At 38.8% G+C, this 17,356-nt stretch overlaps 1 protein-coding gene across 1 annotated transcript in view; it reads left to right on the top strand.

The window, feature by feature from the left end:
* DENND1B (DENN domain containing 1B) overlaps positions 1-17,356 on the top strand; it is a 252,763-nt gene that overhangs the window by 6,613 nt on the left and 228,794 nt on the right. Inside the window, exon 2 of the mRNA XM_029935406.1 lies at positions 1,901-1,965. Within this exon, the coding sequence (XP_029791266.1) occupies positions 1,901-1,965 (65 nt within the window). The remainder of the gene's footprint in view (positions 1-1,900; positions 1,966-17,356) is intronic.

Raw genomic sequence — 17,356 nt, 5'->3', positions numbered from 1 at the left:
GCCCGGCGGGGTCGGCGGGGCTCCCGGTGAGCGGCCGGCGGCGCCCGGTCCACGCCCGCCTCTCTAGGTGGTGGAGGAGGCCTGGCGGCTCCCGCCGCCGCCCGCTGTGGTTCTTGTTCCTCCCGGAGTGTGGCAGACGTGACTGTCGCTTGTCTGCGTCTTGCTGGTGTCGGGAGGGCGTCAGCGTTGAGGTTAAGCGATTCATATTTGAAGTGTTCGGCTAACGCGAAGATAACCGTTTTCATTTTTAACTGTAGTTGTCAGTTTATCAGAGGTTTTCCTCCAATTTTTTGATTCAATTGGCCTCTGGTATTTGTTTACATAGGTACTAGGTGTATGCAGGGTCCTTGAAAATGGTATCCAATCAGATAGTATTTTTATGTGTTTGCTAAAGTACACATCTTTGGATATTTTTCATCTGGACCTTGATTATGTAAAAAGCAATTTGTATGAGTTTTATGGGCTTTTTTCCCCCTAAAGTTACTTTGCAAAGATTTTCTTCCTCCTTTACTCCCTGTTCACCGCCCCCTCCCCAGTTTAAAATAATGAATACTATTTATATTTGTATTAGTGTGGAAGGCTTGTAAGATTTCACAGTATAATTGAGTCAGTATTTTTTTTTTGCACCTGAGAGGTTCTGAAAATATTAGGAAAATGGGAAAATTATATGATTTAGAATTATTTTCTCCAAGGTTTGATATGGGAGGGGGCAGCATAGGTGATTTAAAAGGTATACTTTTTGACATTAATTGGATTATGAGGGAGGAGGTCACCTAAGTCTATTATTTTCATTGAAACAAGTTAATAGTGGGAGGGCTGAAGATATGTATATTTCCAAATTAATATATATAGGTTGTCACTTCCTGTGCTTATAGATTCTTGTAATATGTTTAGAAAAGTTAATGTTTATTTAGAAGCCAGAACTGGCATTACTTTATTGAACGAAGTGCATATCTAAAACAGCCAACTTGCAAAGACACTAAAGGTCTCCTTAGCAGGAATAACAGAGTAATTTGGTCACGTGCATGCTGTGGTCTCAGATTTTGCCTCATCTTTTATCTTCTAGCAGAAAGAGATTAAAATGTGTTAGAAAATGTGTCTCAGTAGATTTAAACTCGCTTTTTGAAATTAAGCTAATAAATAGGTTGAATGTATGGAAAGTTAGTAAGGAAGGGGATAACTTCAGAATGAAGCAAAGAAACCTTTTGTTTCTAGTGGAAAATCTAATATTGAGGCAGATGTCTAATTTCTCCAAAGATAATTGACATAAAACCAGGTTTTTATTGTTAGCCTTGCCGTTTACATATGGTTTGCTACTTTAAACATGCGTGGCGGTAATTACGTCTCAACAGAAGCATATGCAAAGTGTCACATTTAAGGAGCGTTATAACTGTTTTATGGTGGTCTAGAATGTGGCAGGTGGACCCCGGTATTCATCATTTACACTTATAGTGCAAGTCCTGAAAAAAAGCCTGAGAACCTGCTGGCCAGCTTTGTTGGCAGGAAAAGGTGGAGATACTTAGGAGCGTACTGGCTTCCCAGTTTTGATTCGACGAGGTAAAGTCAGTGCTTTACATTTATGCCGCACTTAATACTTTATAAAGCACTTCCGTATGTATTAGTATATAATCCTCACAATTACTCTTTGAAGTGAACAAGGGACCATCTAGGTGAGAAAACAGGCCGAGGTTAAATGTTTGCCACAGGTCTTACAACTTCTCAGCCACACGACTGAATTGGGAAAAAAACTGTTGTTTTCTACACTGTGCTCATATAGTTTAATGGAATGTATTGCAACGAGAACAAGATTAGTTTTGTGAGTTAAGAAAAGATAAACTCTGCAGAGAGATTTATTTGTTTGTCCTAGGAAATAAGTATAACAAAATTCTTTTTCTTTTAGGGAAAATCCAGAGAGGACCTTTGACTTGGTATTGAAAGTGAAATGTCATGCCTCTGAAAATGAAGGTATGTGAGTTTTGTTAATTCTTAAAATAGTTGAGTCTATCAAAATGAGTGTTAGTATTGTAGACTACGAGAACATAATAGCACCAGGATAATGTTGGTGCAAAATGTATGTTCTGTTTAAAAAAATTTTTTTTTAAATTTATTTTTGAGAGATGGAGAGAGACTGTGTGAGCACAGGAGGGTCAGAGAGAAAGGGAGACATAGAATCTGAAGCAGGCTCCAGGCTCTGAGCTAGCTGTCAGCACAGAGCCCGATGTGGGGCTCGAACCCACGAACTGCGAGATCATGACCTGAGCCAAAGCTGGATGCTTAACTGACTGAGCCACCCAGGCACCCCTTAAAATTTTTTTAATGTTTTATTTATTATTGAGACAGAGAAAAACAGAGCATGAGAGGGGGAGGGTCAAAGAGAGAGGGATACATAGAATCTGAAGCAGGCTCCAGGCTCTGAGCTGTCAGCACAGAGCTCTAGGCGGGGCTCAAACCCATGAACCCTGAGACGGTGACCTGAGCCAAAGTTGGCCGCTTAACCGACTGAGCCATTCAGACACCCCTAAAATTTATGTTCTGAATGTAGCATCTCAAGCCGCTGTTAATAAAATAGATGCTAGGTCTTTGCCATGAGATTGTAAGAATCATGAATGTTACCCGTGGAGCTTAATTTTCAGGTGCACATTAAGGCCATGGAACTCAGCTTTACCGTTTGTTGGCAGAATGATTAGTTTTGGCAGTAGGGCACACTTGTCATTTTCTTTCATTTGTCTTTGAAAACTTAGCTCCTCTTTTAACCATTAGTGGAATTCCCCTAATGTGTAATGGGAGCCACACCAGGTCCCTTCTAATGCTTCCGGAATGCAGAGTGCACACTGAGTAGCCCCTTCAGTCGGATTTACTCCCAAGTAGCAAAGCACTTTCCGAGGGAGGTAAATAATAGTGTGACATTACTTAGAATGGTTTCAGCTGTCAGTTCTATGTAGTTTCCTGGAAAGAACACTTTTGTCAGTTTTCCTCCCCCCCACCAGTTTGTCATATGTAATATGTGTGCTGCCTCAGGTGGAGGTATGGTACAAAAGGAGAATTCTCTTACTTCCCTTTTGATGTGCCCTCGTGTGATAATGTTTTCATGGATGTCTCCAGTGTGTGATTTCACTTACAGTGTGCTTAGATCGTAGGTAAAGCAGGGCGGTACGCGTGGGGTTTTGTGGAGCCTGCTTGCCCACTCTAAAGACTTGGTGGAAGGGCTGCCGACACTCTCAGCCCTAGAATCTGGGCAGCAATTATATGCTCTTAAGCAGTTTGGAGCTGCACACCTTAAAATAGAGGAGCCCAACCCAGTTGTGGTGAAGTGGACCTGGCTAATTTTAGGTACGAAGTCACACATGTTCCTGACCTCACCAGCCCTGCCTACTATGCTTCTGGCCTCTTTGAACCGTAGCTGTGATCAGGTTTGTCCCCAGGCAGGGAGGGAGCCTACCTAGGTCCTAGGGAGCTTTTTCAAATTAAAAAGGTTATCTTTTATTTTCCTACAGATATTAAAGTTGGTCTATTAACGTTCTTTCCAGGCACAGCTAAGTTCCCTTTGAAGACTGAAATGGAGACATTATTTTTTCAGCTCCAATTTAAATCTGTTCTTTAGTGTATTTATGGTATGAATAAATCTTCAGAATACCTATACCATAACATTGGCTAAGGTGGGTAATGCTCACCTGATGTGTTTGTAAAACAGGCTGAATTCCTTTGGAAAACATGATTACTCTATAATTTTAAATGCATGCTGAAGTGACTTTGTTACAAGGATCAGTCTGCCTTACAGAACCCCCGGTCTGTATCATGTGTCAGAGATGGTGACCTTCCGTAACGACTTCTGAGTGTTTTACTCCTCCCTTCCTCCCTTTGCCCTTTGCCATTTTTTAGGAACGAGTTATTCCAGTTTTTATCTTCTACTTCTGCCCTTCTTTTATTCTTTTCTTGCCTTTTTGCTGTTGTTATTGTTTAAATCACTACTCATTAGAAACCTCTTCATTTGTATTTTAATAGTCTACCCAGCACAGTGAAGTTGGGAATATAGCAAATGGCTAAAATAAACACTTCATCCTCTCTGTAGGTTGCAGTTAATCAATTCTACCCATGTATTTCATTAATACTCATGGGCAGCTAATTCTAAGGATTAAAAAATTTTTTTTAATGTTTATTTAAAAACTTTATTTAAACATTATTTAAAAGAGACAGAGCATGAATGGAGGAGGGGCAGAGAGAGAGGGAGACACAGAATCCGAAGCAGGCTCCAGGCTCTGAGCTGTCAGCACAGAGTCCGACGTGGGGCTCGAACCCACGAGCAGGGAGATCATGACCTGAGCCGAAGTTGGATGCTTAACCGACTGAGCCACCCAGGCGCCCCTCTAATGATTTTTAATAAAGCTGAAGTCAACTATATTAAAGGCATAAACAACTGTCTTTTTTTTAATTGTGACTTAAATAGTATAAATATGACTAATGTTTTTGGGTCTAAAAAGTTATACTTTTTGTCTTTTCAAAAGTAAGGCCATTATATAACTAAAGTTTTGTTAGATTGCGAGTTTCTAAATGTTTTCATTAATTTTCTACTTTATTGATAAATATTAAAGGGAAAATGTCCAGAAATGATTTAAGAAAGTTATTGAAATATTCCAATATAACAGTCAATAAAACATTTATTTTAATGAATCTGATATGTGCATCAGTTTGTTTAAAATAGGATAGTTTTTGTTGTTGTTTTCTTTTTTTCTAGTCTTCAAGTGAACATGGATGACATTCTTATACAGTAATAAGCCTGGAAAACAAAATGTGTAAATTAGGATGTTTGGGGACAAATATAAAGCCAATTTAAGTAATGAGCGAACTTGATAGTTCATATAAGAGGAAGTGTGGAAGTAGGTCATCAAAGATCCAGGTTCTTTCTGCATCTCAACTCTGCCACTTGTAGTAATTAGTATGATTGGAAGATTTAAATTCCTGGTTTTAGGGTGGTTTTCAAAGAATTTGAAACTCTGCTTTCTCTTTTCTGACCTTGGGGGTAACAGACACTGGAATTCAGTTTGGAGCCAGAGCATTTCTTTCCCATAAACTTCCACAACATTGGACCTCAGTGGCCTAAGTTGGCATGAGTCTAACCATTCCGAAAAGAATCATTGGTAGGGTAGTGATAGAGGGATGAGTGGCAAGTGGCAATTATCATGATTGATTACTGCTAACCAACTGGCAAGGAATAGATGTTGGGAAACCCATTAACATGCTCTCTATACTTCTCAGAATATTAGTTTATTTTTTGAAGACATCTTTTGATTCAATAGAAAATACTATGCTCAGGGTAAACTTGTTTATGCTAGGATTGGTGATATTACATGAAGATAGTTGGCATGTTTCTCTTGTTCACTTTCTAATAGGTTTTAAATTCTTTTATCTTGTACAGTGTACTGCATAAATATCTTCAGAGACAAATTACTATTTAAGTTTCAGTTGGTTACTTGAAATGGTATTAGTTGTTTAAATACAACTTCAAATAGCTTCCTAGCTCTGAGGAAGGGGTGATCTTCATCTCATCTATTGCTCTTTGGACTTGCTTCCAAGACACGACATTGAATTTTTGACCACAACACATTTAGATCACTGGGAAGTAGTGTCCTATGGAGGCCCCACTAATTAAAACATTGCCATGAGAGTGGTTGGTTGTGTTTCTGTGTTGCGTCCCCTTGTGTTAGGAGGACTGGTTCTGATGGTGTCTGACACACTGGTTGGCCCATATTTTCAGGGATGTTTCCCTGGCTGGACAACTCCCCTAGTAACTTCTGCTGCAACTACCCAAGAGTAAAGCACCAGAATTTAGGTCTTAAGACTCTTCCTGATAGATTTCCAAGGGAACTGCTATTGTCGCCCTTCTCTTTGCTGTCTTTCATATTTCCCAGCAGTCAGCAGAGTGCAGCCCGCACTGATGGCCTCTCCTCAATTCTAATAGCAGAATTTATTGTTACCACACTGCCCCTACATTCCCCAAAGTGATTCAGGACTTCAGGGAACCGAAAAGGAACACTTCCTCAATGCAGAGTTGAAGATGCCTCCTCTTAGGGTTTTCCTTTCAGGCAGTGGCCTTGGCACTCTAGCTTTGTCTTTTATATTTTGTTGAGAGCTCCACCTCCAGAAGTAGCAGCAGCTGCCGCACGACTGCCAACACTCACATAGCACTTTGTGCTGTGCCCACTTCTAGCTGTTCTGCATGTGCTAACTATTTAAATTTCATGAACGTCCTATGGGAGGGAAATGCTTATCTTCATTTTGCACATGAGGAAACCGAAGCACAGAGAAATGAAGAAGCTTGCTTAAAGTAGTCTGGCTCCAGAGTCTGTATTTTAACCTGCCGTTTAGTAGATTTAATCTGGTTTTAAATATGTGCTCTATTGCCTCTCCTTGTGTAGTAACCTCGAACCAGGTCAGGATAGGCTGCATTGTTACCGTGTGGAAATAGTAGGGTATAAACTATATGTAGTGCAGGGAGATATATATACTTTTAAACAGGAATACAGTGTCCTCCCTGAATTTAATGAATCCAGGGTAATTCCACATAAAAAAATACTGAGCTTTTCCCTTGTGGTTATTGATACTGGCTCCCCCTTCCCCACCACTCTTCTTTTTTAAGATTTATGTCTCTGTGTTTAGTGAATCTTTTTATTTTAACGTTTATTTTACTTTTGAGAAATAAAAAGGGCATAAGCAGGGGAGGGGCAGAGAGGGGGAGACACAGAATCCGAAGCAGGTTCCAGGCTCCACACTGTCAGCACAGAGCCCGATGCAAGGCTCAAACCTATGAATTGTGAGATCGTGACCTGAGTTGAAGTGGAATGCTTAACCGACTGAGCCACCCACGTGCCCCAGCGAATCTTTGCTCTGACAGCTCTAGCTATTTATTAGTAGTTTTCACACATCTTTAGCAAATCTTGTTTTCTTTATTCACTTCTCCTTTATTGGAGTAATTTCTCTCAAATCTCTTTGCTACCGACTTTTCCACTTTATAAACCCATCCAACTCAGTATTAAGTTATCCACCTTTCTGATCTCTAGTTATGTTAAACAGCTTAACTGCCTCTTCCTCTTTTCTTAAATGAGAACCTTAGGCCAGAGAATCCTAACTTACTAACCCCCATGCCCTGCACAAGAAAGGGTATTTCTAAGCTCACTTTTGCATTTGATGAATTTTGTCTATAGGGATGCTGTTTACACATAATCCACTGCATTTGCTTCTGCCTGTATTTTAGCATTTACTGCTCTTGCAGATATGTCTGATATAGTAAGTAGTATGTAGACATGCCACTGGGTCTGGGTGTCTGTTTGCCCTACCTAAAATAAATTGTTTAAGAACTGGGACATTATTAATTCGTATCCTTAGGAAAAAAGCACCGTATCTGGCATGTTAAGTGAATATTTACAGAATGCATAGAAGAAATTGGACCTAGCCTAGTACCAGGCCATTGGTCAAATAAATGTTGATCAGAATAATTCACTGAGAGCTGCTTGTTGTAGACGTGATCTTAAATGTGTGCTGGTATGACAGAAGCAGGGACAATAGAAGTAGGTGACCATGCATATCTTGGACCAGGGCCTTATTATTTTGGGATACTCTGTGCTTGAGCTCTTTCCATTCAGGACCCACTCTACTTACTCTCTTCTCCCATCGCACGACTTATTGGGACAGTTGCTGTATATGTGTGCTTTGGAGTCTACCTTAAAGCCCATTTATACCCATCCACACCTACCAAAACCCTAATAAAACCCGAACATTTAGAAAGTATAACTTTGATGAAGTGTACATACAATAAAGTGGGTTAGCAGACTTTACATATTGCCCAACATGGGCGAAAAATGGAAAGTGCGGTTTCCATGTTCACCATGTTTCCATGTTTCTGGCTTTGTGTTCGCTGCAGAGCTCTTTCTAAGTCCTTCCTCACCCACAGGCACGGGGATAATTTAGAGTTATCTTGATTATCTCTACATTGTAGATTGTTGAAGAAAAGGAAACTATTTTCTCCTGTTTGCTAATAAAATTTAATATGGTTATTTAAAACTATATCTTTGAGGTATTCCATTTTTTTAATGATAGAAAACTTAAGAATAACTGTACTTTTATACTTGGCTTTGGAGCGTTCTGTGCTCCTTGACATAGCGGCCTGCAAGGGTAAGAAGCAAATCAACTTTCAACGTTCAGTGTTTGTTGACTGATACCTTGATGGGGCTGCCGCAGAGTTTGATTTTAATAGTTTGATCATGAAGTATTGCATTAGGTACTGATGGGCTCACATGTTCTTTAGTTTTGCTGCTTCAATCCCACGTCACTCCCTGAGTTTTCATGTTGAATTTGCACTGTCCCATGTGGGGGATGGTGCCTCTGCTGCCCTTTCCTTCACAGTGGCGTGCTGGGGACTGTTGGCTTGGGCACCGCTGTGTTGCCACAGTGCCACAGGTTTGTTCAGGGTTTTTCCTTGGAACAGGATAGTTTCCTTGGCCTTCAAGGTGACATGTTCCTCATAGTCTCTCGATCATCTCTCATTTGAAGGATTTTCTTAGGCTCAAATAATCTCCCCTTTTCTTTGCCTCTAAATTTTTATGTTTGATTTGCAAGGTGGTGGACAATAATTTACCTTTCAAAATACACATTACAAATTTTTTTTTAACATTTATTTGTTTTTGAGAGACAGAGTGTGAGCGGAAGAGGGGCAGAGAGAGAAGGAGACACAGAATCCAAAGCAGGCTCCAGGCTCTGTCTGAGCAATCGTTCAGCATGGAGCCCAGTGTGGGGCTCGAACCCATGAACCAAGAGATCATGACTTGAATGGAAGTCAGACACCCAGGCAACTGAGCCACCCAGGTGCCCCTAAAACATACATTTTAAAGTGTAGATACGATATTGGCAATAGGCAGTTTTGGGGTATTTTAAGCAGACAGCCAGAGTATTATTTTAAACAACAATGAAAATCAAAGGTGTTAAGTGTGAAGTATATTCTCAATAAGTCCCAAAAGAATCTTTCTTTCCTGGAAATACTTCTTAATATTTAGCGTTCAGAATTTTTTTACATTTTCAAACTCTTAGGGTTATGCTCAAGTAATATTAAAGATACTGGGAGAGATTCTTTTTAAAGATACTTTCACTTGAGCCAGAAAACATTAAAGATAGCTTTGGGAACCCCCTGAAATATTCTGGCATTCCTATATTGTTAAGTTGTATTTCTTTTGGGTGTAGCTAGACTCCCAGTTTAAATTAAATTGACTTATTCCAGGTAGTGATTTAATTTTATCTGTAGAAAAGGGTATTTTGTTTCACGCTTCTATGGTGGTTCCGTCATTTTTACTTTGTGGGAATTTGCCAAAGGTGCTCTTCGGTTGATTTTTTTAAAGAAGTGTTTAGGACGTTGGTACTATGTGGGGTCTTAGGGCGTAGTGCAGAGGACAGTGGAATAATAAAACTGGACGTTTCCTTAAAGAGCACCGTGTGCCACCCAGTAGAGGACTGGCTTTGACAGTCCTCAGACTTGCAGGCGCCATTGTCGTCATGCTGTCCCGTGACTGCATAAAGATGCCCGCTCAGAGCAGTCAGCAGACCTACTCCTGCCACGCTGGCTACTTTCAAAGCTACCTCTCTTCTCACTGCTCTTCAAGGAACAATTCCGTTAAGTAGTTGGTGTTATTTAATGTATTTATCTGATTAAAGTAGTTCACAGTGAGGTGTGAACAACTGATAGCCCTCAAGGGAGCATTTTAATTTTAAAGAAAGCCTTATAAAGTTAAATTAATTAAAAAGGGGCTGAGGGCTTATAGTGGAAAGATCTCTGAACTAAAGATCAAATGCACCTCTGTCAGTTTCCAGTTAGGTTTTACCATTTTGTCTCCCATCTATATTGACACTCCATTTGTAATTTGTGATTAACAGCTTTAATAAGTGTGTAAGTAGATTTGTATATTTGTTCAGTGAATTCCAGTAAGACTTTTTTTTGTTTATAAGTTTTCAGTTAATAAAATAAAGCTGTAATGTAGCATATGGTTATAAAGCCTTGTTTATTGATTTATTTTTTCTGATTAAGCTTCTATTTAGATGTTTCATAGAAGTAGTAGTAAAAATTATAATTTAGTATTTATGTCAGAAAATGTGCTTAGAGCCTACATTTCTAGCTTATCTTCATGGTGACCATATAAAGTGGGGACTGTAAACCTTTTCATAAAGATGAGGAAATGGAAGCTCAGAAAGGGTAAATAGCTTGCCAAGGTCATACAGCTCTGAGAGGTGGGTTAGTATTTGAACCTGTTTTTTTGATTCTAGAGCTTGAATCAACAGTTACATTGCACTGCCTTTCAAATACAATAGCCATCTTTTAAAAATAGCCTTGAAGTTTTCCTCAGCACTTTTGAAAAGCAACCCTTTTAGGAAATCCCCGACTAATTCTGGCTTGACCAGAGTTGTTGTAGTATTAATTTTTAATAGGCATCAAAAGATGACAATGAGAAGAAGAGCATAAACGCTGTATTAGATCTCCAGCCCTCTTTTGTTCATTCATTGGATGTTTCTGAGTGTCCAGCACAGATGAAAAGCCGTTAAAAAGAGGACATTCGCGGAGTTTCAAATCAGTGATTGTGATAGTGTAGGGACGGCTGTTTGGGAGGTTGCTCCGTGTAGAGGACTGAGTATGAAGAGGGCGCCTAACTCAGCTCTGTGTGGGGTGCTTGGGGGAGAGAGGAGACGGGTGAGTCAGGGATAGTCCTGAGGTGATGGTGGGACAGACAGTTAACAGACTCCATCTTGTCAGCCCTCATTTGGGTGCCAGACTATTTCTGAAATTGGGTGTAGTTTACTTCATGTGTGAAATCTGAAATGAATAACTAAGAGTAAAGAATATATTGCTTTTGGTATAAGCATGTATATCTAACGAAGATGATCAAGACGCACTCTGAGTAATCTGCCTTGGTAGTGGGTCATTTGGGGTTAGTTTGGTTAACTCAGAGCCTACACCAGCTCTGACCCAAGGCGTGTGTTCAGTGTATGTTTGTTGAATTGTTGAAGCACTATTTTCAAGCTACTGAAATGGCTTTTAAGGAAAAGGAATGGAAATTGTGAAAAGTATTGAGAATTTAATAATTATTGTTAAATTCATTTCTTCTCTGAAAGTATAACAACTTTGGATGAAATGTGTAAAAGTGAAGCTTCAGAAGTAAAAAATATATAAAAGAAGTTGCTGAGTAAAAATCCTTTTGGTAACTGTTTTGTGACAGTTAATATTCTGTCTCGAACTTGATCTTGATCACCTTGACTTATGCCAACCACTGGATTTTAGGTTTTTGAGGATAAGGACCTCTTTGGATCTCTTGCGTATTTGCAGTAAGAATGTCTTCCACGTGGATGATATTCAATAATTACTTGTTAAGTTATATTCTGCTATTAAAGTAAAATTAGTAAAAGATTGTGCTGTATTTTCAGTGCTTATTTTAGGTTTCCTAAACCTTTAAAAATGTTAATATAAAAGAATTTTGAAAGACTGTAGATTTTTACATCACAAGCCATAGATGCTGTATTTAAAACAGTCTTTTTTTTTTTTTTTTTAAGTTAGAACTGTGTTGATAAACCACAGACTCTGTAACTTAGTAGGCAGAACTGGTGAAGATCAGATAGAGTCTTTTCCTCTTTCAGTTCCTTCTTATTTATCATTTGAATCTGAAAATAAAGTGTAGAGCTATCAGTTTAGTACATCTGATGGTCTTCTGCAAATGTGTTAAGTGTCCAGAAATTAGTCATTTCAAAAAATAATATGTCTTGGTTTGGTGCAGAAATGCACTAAGCATAAGGATGTGGGCAGTATCCAAATTTATCATTAATTAAAATTGTGCTGTCCTTCAAAATTTTGTCAGCTAGGCGATTATAAAATTTAGCCTTCTTATTAATTTTGATCAGAGATTATTTGAAATAATTTAGGAATGCATGTAGGAAACACTGGTTGAAATGAAACCCAAAATAAGTCCAGGTGTGTTTTATTACACCGGCTCACTGTATGTCCTCAGGGGCTGTGTGTTAAAAGTACAGTTGCTATGAAAAGAGAGCTGGGGAGAGAGAGGGACACAAGTCATGAGAGACGACTGAATACTGAACCGGGACCGCAGACTGCAGGGGGGGGGAGGGGGGGAGGGGGTGATGGTCATGGTCGGGGGCACTTGTGGGGAGAAGCACTGAGTGTTACGTGGAAACCAAATTGAAAATAAACTATTAAAAAAATAAACACTAAAAGAAAGTACAGTTGCTATGAAATAAACTTGTATATGGTGTAGAAAGGATTCTTACATGTTTTTGTTTGTTTGGAGATTCCATTGTATTTTGGATATGATGTTTTGGAAGAGGAAGTTTTGCATGTGGTTTTTTTTTTTTTTTTTTGGAAGAGGAAGTTGTTTAATATTTGGGGAATTTTTTTTCAAGGTCTTGTCACTGTTACTCTTACAGAAATTAAAGTAGTATTTTCTGTTTAATGCTTACAAGTGATTAATGAGGTTAATTATGTGTTATCTCTTTTTATTTTGTTTCTTACTACTACAGGAAATATGAGAACTAAATTTTGAAATGGCGGTTTTGCTATAGAGAGTGTGATTTTGGTAATGCATATCTACAGAAAAATTATTGACAATAAGGGCAATGCAGTTGCACCAAGATTATGTGTTGGTTGTACTCACTGTGTTATAAGTTTAGATGTGTTCTTGAAGCAATAGCAGGCTGAGAATTTTTACGTACCAAAATATACCAAAATACTAGTTTCCGAGTTCTTAGTGGTTACTATTGTGTTTGTGACGGTGTTTGGTCTAAAAAGTAGAAATACTAAAATTGAATACTAGTTGAAAGTCAGAATCTTAATTTATAAATATTTACATCATTTTTAGCCTAATAGTTGAAAACGTAAATGAATCTTTAATACTTTATATACGTTATTGTCCTAAATTTGGCCTTTGAGGCTGACATACCTATCCAAAATTCTTTTTTTAAAAAAACTGTTTGTTTATTCATTTTGAGGCAGCAGTGGGGAGAGAGAGAATCCCAAGCAAGCTCTGTGCTGCCAGTCCAGAATTCTTTATAAAGCCGTTATGAAATCCATTTGCTTATAGTTTACTTGATTTGGGAATTTATAAAATCTTTTGGCAATTTTTTTGACTCCTTTTCCTCTGGTATTATCCAAGCAACGATCATTTTTCAAGTAGATGGATATGAAAGAAGAGGGATGGCACTCATATCAAATTTTCAGCTTTAAAGCCTACATATAACTACTTTCTTACTTGCGAAATGGTGGTCACAGTATTGAAAATGAAATTATTGAACTCTTCTGAATTGCCTTCTAAAGCCTTAAAGTAAGACTAAATTATATTTAGTGTGGTATATAGCTTATATTTTTATGGTATTTTCATTCTTTGAAAATGCATACTTTCTATTTTACTTAATATGTATAGCAGATTTAACATACACAATTTATATTTACTTTAAAACATACTTTTACATAAGACTAGAGTTTGCCTTTTTAGATATAATTTGGTCAGAACACAAAAAATATTTATATATTGTTAGTAAAGGACTTGACAGTACTTATTCTGAGTTAAAGCTCTACATTTAAAACCTGGGGTTGAAGAGAATAGATGAAGCTTCTGCTTGATGTATGGGTTGGAAGAGATGACTAAACCAGCGCTCAGTGCTCTTTAAGACATACCTTCCTCCCACACGGGTATTTTTAACCCAGAAGGCCAAGAGGGTTGAATCTTCTGCAGCTAAGGGAATGACTGAAGGCTCCATTTTTCACTTTTGGGATCTGTAATCAACAACTTGGCCCCGTGGCGGCCCCCACCTGTGTGCCCCACCCCATGTCATCTGCATGGAGGTGTTTGTTGCATTTTGGAATTTGTATTTTTTGCCTGTATCACTTTTACTTTTTGGTATATTTGGTATTTACTCTTCTTTCATTAGACCTTTAATGTTTTTATATATATTTTTTTATTTTGGCTTATTATTTAACTTTTACATTCCACTGTACTTTGCTTCTTTTCTTACTATTTTGTATGTTATTTCTTTGGTTTTAAAAAATCTTTATTGTTTAAAAATGTTTAAGGAAATATTTCTTTGGAAAAAGTTATTCTCTTATTCTGATATAGAGGGTCCTTTGACCTTTGTTTTTTCTTCCAACATTTTATTTAAATTCCAGTTAGTTAACATATAGTGTACTATTGGTTTCAGGAGTAGGATTTAGTGATTCATCACTTATATACAACGCCCAGGGCTCCTCCCAACGAGTGCCCTCCTTAATGCCCATCACCCACCTAGCCCATCTTCCCATCCACCTCCCCTGAACCTTTTTTGTTTTTCTAATGAGGGGAGAAGGAAAGCTAGAAGAGGCAGGTAAATACAGGCATTTCTCAGAGATAATGTGGATTCTGGTCACACCACTATAATAAAGCACCTATCACAACAAAGTAAATCAGATGGAGTTTTTGCCTTCCCAGAGGTTATAAAAATTCTGTTTACCCTAGGGTGTTTTCGTCTAAGTGTGAAATAGCGTTATGTCTAAAAAACCAACATATATGCCTTAAGTAGAAAAATGTTGCTAAAAATTGTTAACCACCATTTGAACTTTCAAGGGTCATACACTTGCTGGTGGACGGTCTTGCTTAGATGTTGATGGCTGCTGACTGATCAGGGTGGTGGCTGCTGAAGGTTGGGGTGACTGTGGCAATTTCTTAAAACAACTGACATTTGCTGCACTGATTGATTCTTCCTTTCACTAACAATTTCTTCTGCTGTTTGATAGCACTTTACCTACAGTATAACTTCTGTCAAAATTGGAATGAATCCTTTTAAACTCTGTTGCTACTTTATCAGCTAAGTTTACATAATATCCTTTGCTGTCCTGATAACCTGATGCCCTAATATCCTAAATCCTTTCTTGTGATTTCAACAATCTTTACAGCATCTTTACCAGGGGTAGTTTCTGCATCTCAAGAAACCACTTTCTTTGCTCATCCATAAGGAGCAACTCCTCGCCCATTAAAGTTTGATCATGAGATTGCAACCATTCAGTCCCGTCCTCAGGCCCCACTTTGAATCCCAGTTCTCTTGCTCTTTCCGCCACATCTGCAGTTACTTCCTCCACTGAAGTCTTGAACCCTTCAGTGTTATCCATGAGAGTTAGAATCACCTTCTTCCGAACTCCTGTTAATGTTCATATTTTAATCTCTTCATGAATCACGAATGCCCTTAATGGCAACTTGAGTGGTGAATCTGTTCCGGAAGATTTTCACTTTACTTTGCCCAGATCAGAGGAGTCACTGTATATGGCATCTGTAAGCCTTATGAAATGCATTTCTTAAGTAATAAAACGTGAAAGTAGATACTTTTATGATCCATGGGTTGCAGAATGGATGCTGTGTTAGAAGACATGAAAACAACACTGCGCTTGTAGTACGTCTTTGTCAGATGTACTCTTGGGTGACCAGGTGCATTGTCAGAGAACGGTAATAGTTTGGAAGGAATCTTTTTTTCTGGGCAGTAGGTCTCAACAGTAGTGTAAAGTGTTCAGCAGGCCGTGTTAGGAACAGAGGTCCTGTCACCCAGGCTGTGTTCCATTTCTAAAGCACAGGCAGAGCATTTAGCACTGTTCCTAAGGGCCATAGGGTTTTTAGAATGGTAAGTGAGCATTGGCTTCAACTTAAAGTCCCCAGCTGCATGAGCCCCTGACGAGAGAGTTAGTGTGTCCTGTGACGTTTTGATGGGAGATGCTGATTTCTCTGCTCGAGCTATTCAAGTTTTATATGACATCTTTTTTCCAGTATAAGGTGGTTTTGTCCACATAGAAAATATGTTGTTCGTTAATTACGTCCGCTAGACCTTCTGGATAACTCGCACAGCTTCTACATCAGCACTGGCTGCTTCGCTTTGCACTTTTATGTTACGGAGACGGCTTCTTTCCTTAAGCCTTATGAACCAGCCTCTGCTGGCTTCAGACCTTTCCTCTGCAGCTTCCTCACCTCTCAGCGTTCAGAGAATTGAAGCGAGTTAGGGCTTTGCTCTGGATTAGGCTTTTGCTTCTGGGAATGTTGTGGGGGCTTTGACCTAGAACTTTCTCTGTGTCAGCAATAAGACTGTGTTGCTTTATCATCTGTGTGTTCACTGGGGTAGCATCTTTAATTCCTTTAAGAACTTTTCTTTTGCATCCACGACTTGCTGTTTGTCTCAAGAGGCCTAGCTTTCAGCCTGTCTTGGCTTTAGACATGCCTTCTTCACTCAGCTTAATCATTTCTGGCTTTTGATTTAGAGAGAGATGTGTGACCTTCCCTATCATTTAAACACTTAGAGAGGCCCTTGTAGGGTTATTAATTGACCTGATTTCAATATTGTGTCTCAGGGAGTTGCGGGGGGGGGGGGGCTGAGGGTCGGGAGAGAAATGGGGGAACAGCCAGTTGGCAGAGCAGTCAGAACACACTCAGCATTTATCGGTTGAGTTTGGTGTCTTATATGGCTGCCGTTTGTGGAGCCCCAACATGACTGCTGTGGCAACGTCAAAGGTCACTGATCACAGACTGCCATAACATACATAGCAAGAATGAAAAAGTTTCATATAGTATGAGAATTTCCAAAATGTGACACAAAGATATAAAGTGAGCAAACGTTGGAAAACTGGCTCAAATACACTTGCTTGACACAGGGTTGCCACAGACCTTCAGCTTGCAAAAACTCAGTATCTGGAAAGTGCAGTAAAGCAAAGCACGATAAAGCGAGATATGCCTGTTATTACGAAAGGTAATTGTGGGAACTCTCAACACAGACCAATGCTTACTGTTTGATGGAATGTGAATAGATTAACTCTCTCCTCCAAGGTGAACAGAAATAAATGGGTGTGATGACAGGATTTCCTAAAATCTAGAATCACCTTATGGATAAAACAATATCTACCTTATAAACATTCTGATGGAGTGAAAAGATACTGGACTAAGAGTTGAAAAATGGCTTTTCTACTTATTAGTTGTATTACTTGATTGAGTCATTTAACTTGTATTAATTTTACTTTTCACTGTTGTAAAAAGTTTGCAACGCACAGTTCAAGAATTGTTAATGAGCATCAGACACAAAATGACATGAAGTGTTTTATAAATTATACTATAAAACACTATATGGATATAAACTTCTGTTTGGTTTCTATATAGTGGTGGTGGTCAAAAAATGCATAATCACTTGGATAGAAAGTAAGTGTTAGTAATGAATTTTCCTTTGGTTCTGTTGTATGTGATCAATCTTGAAGAGAGGAATGCTAACGGAAGGTCACATAGTAACTCGCAAGTACCCCATTCCGTGTTGCAGAAGTGCC

The sequence above is a fragment of the Suricata suricatta genome, chromosome 3 (assembly GCF_006229205.1).
Source record: "Suricata suricatta isolate VVHF042 chromosome 3, meerkat_22Aug2017_6uvM2_HiC, whole genome shotgun sequence".
NCBI classification, from domain to species: Eukaryota; Metazoa; Chordata; class Mammalia; order Carnivora; family Herpestidae; genus Suricata; species Suricata suricatta.
The sequence above is the reverse complement of the archived record's forward strand: the minus strand, read 5'-3'. Positions and strand labels throughout refer to the sequence as shown.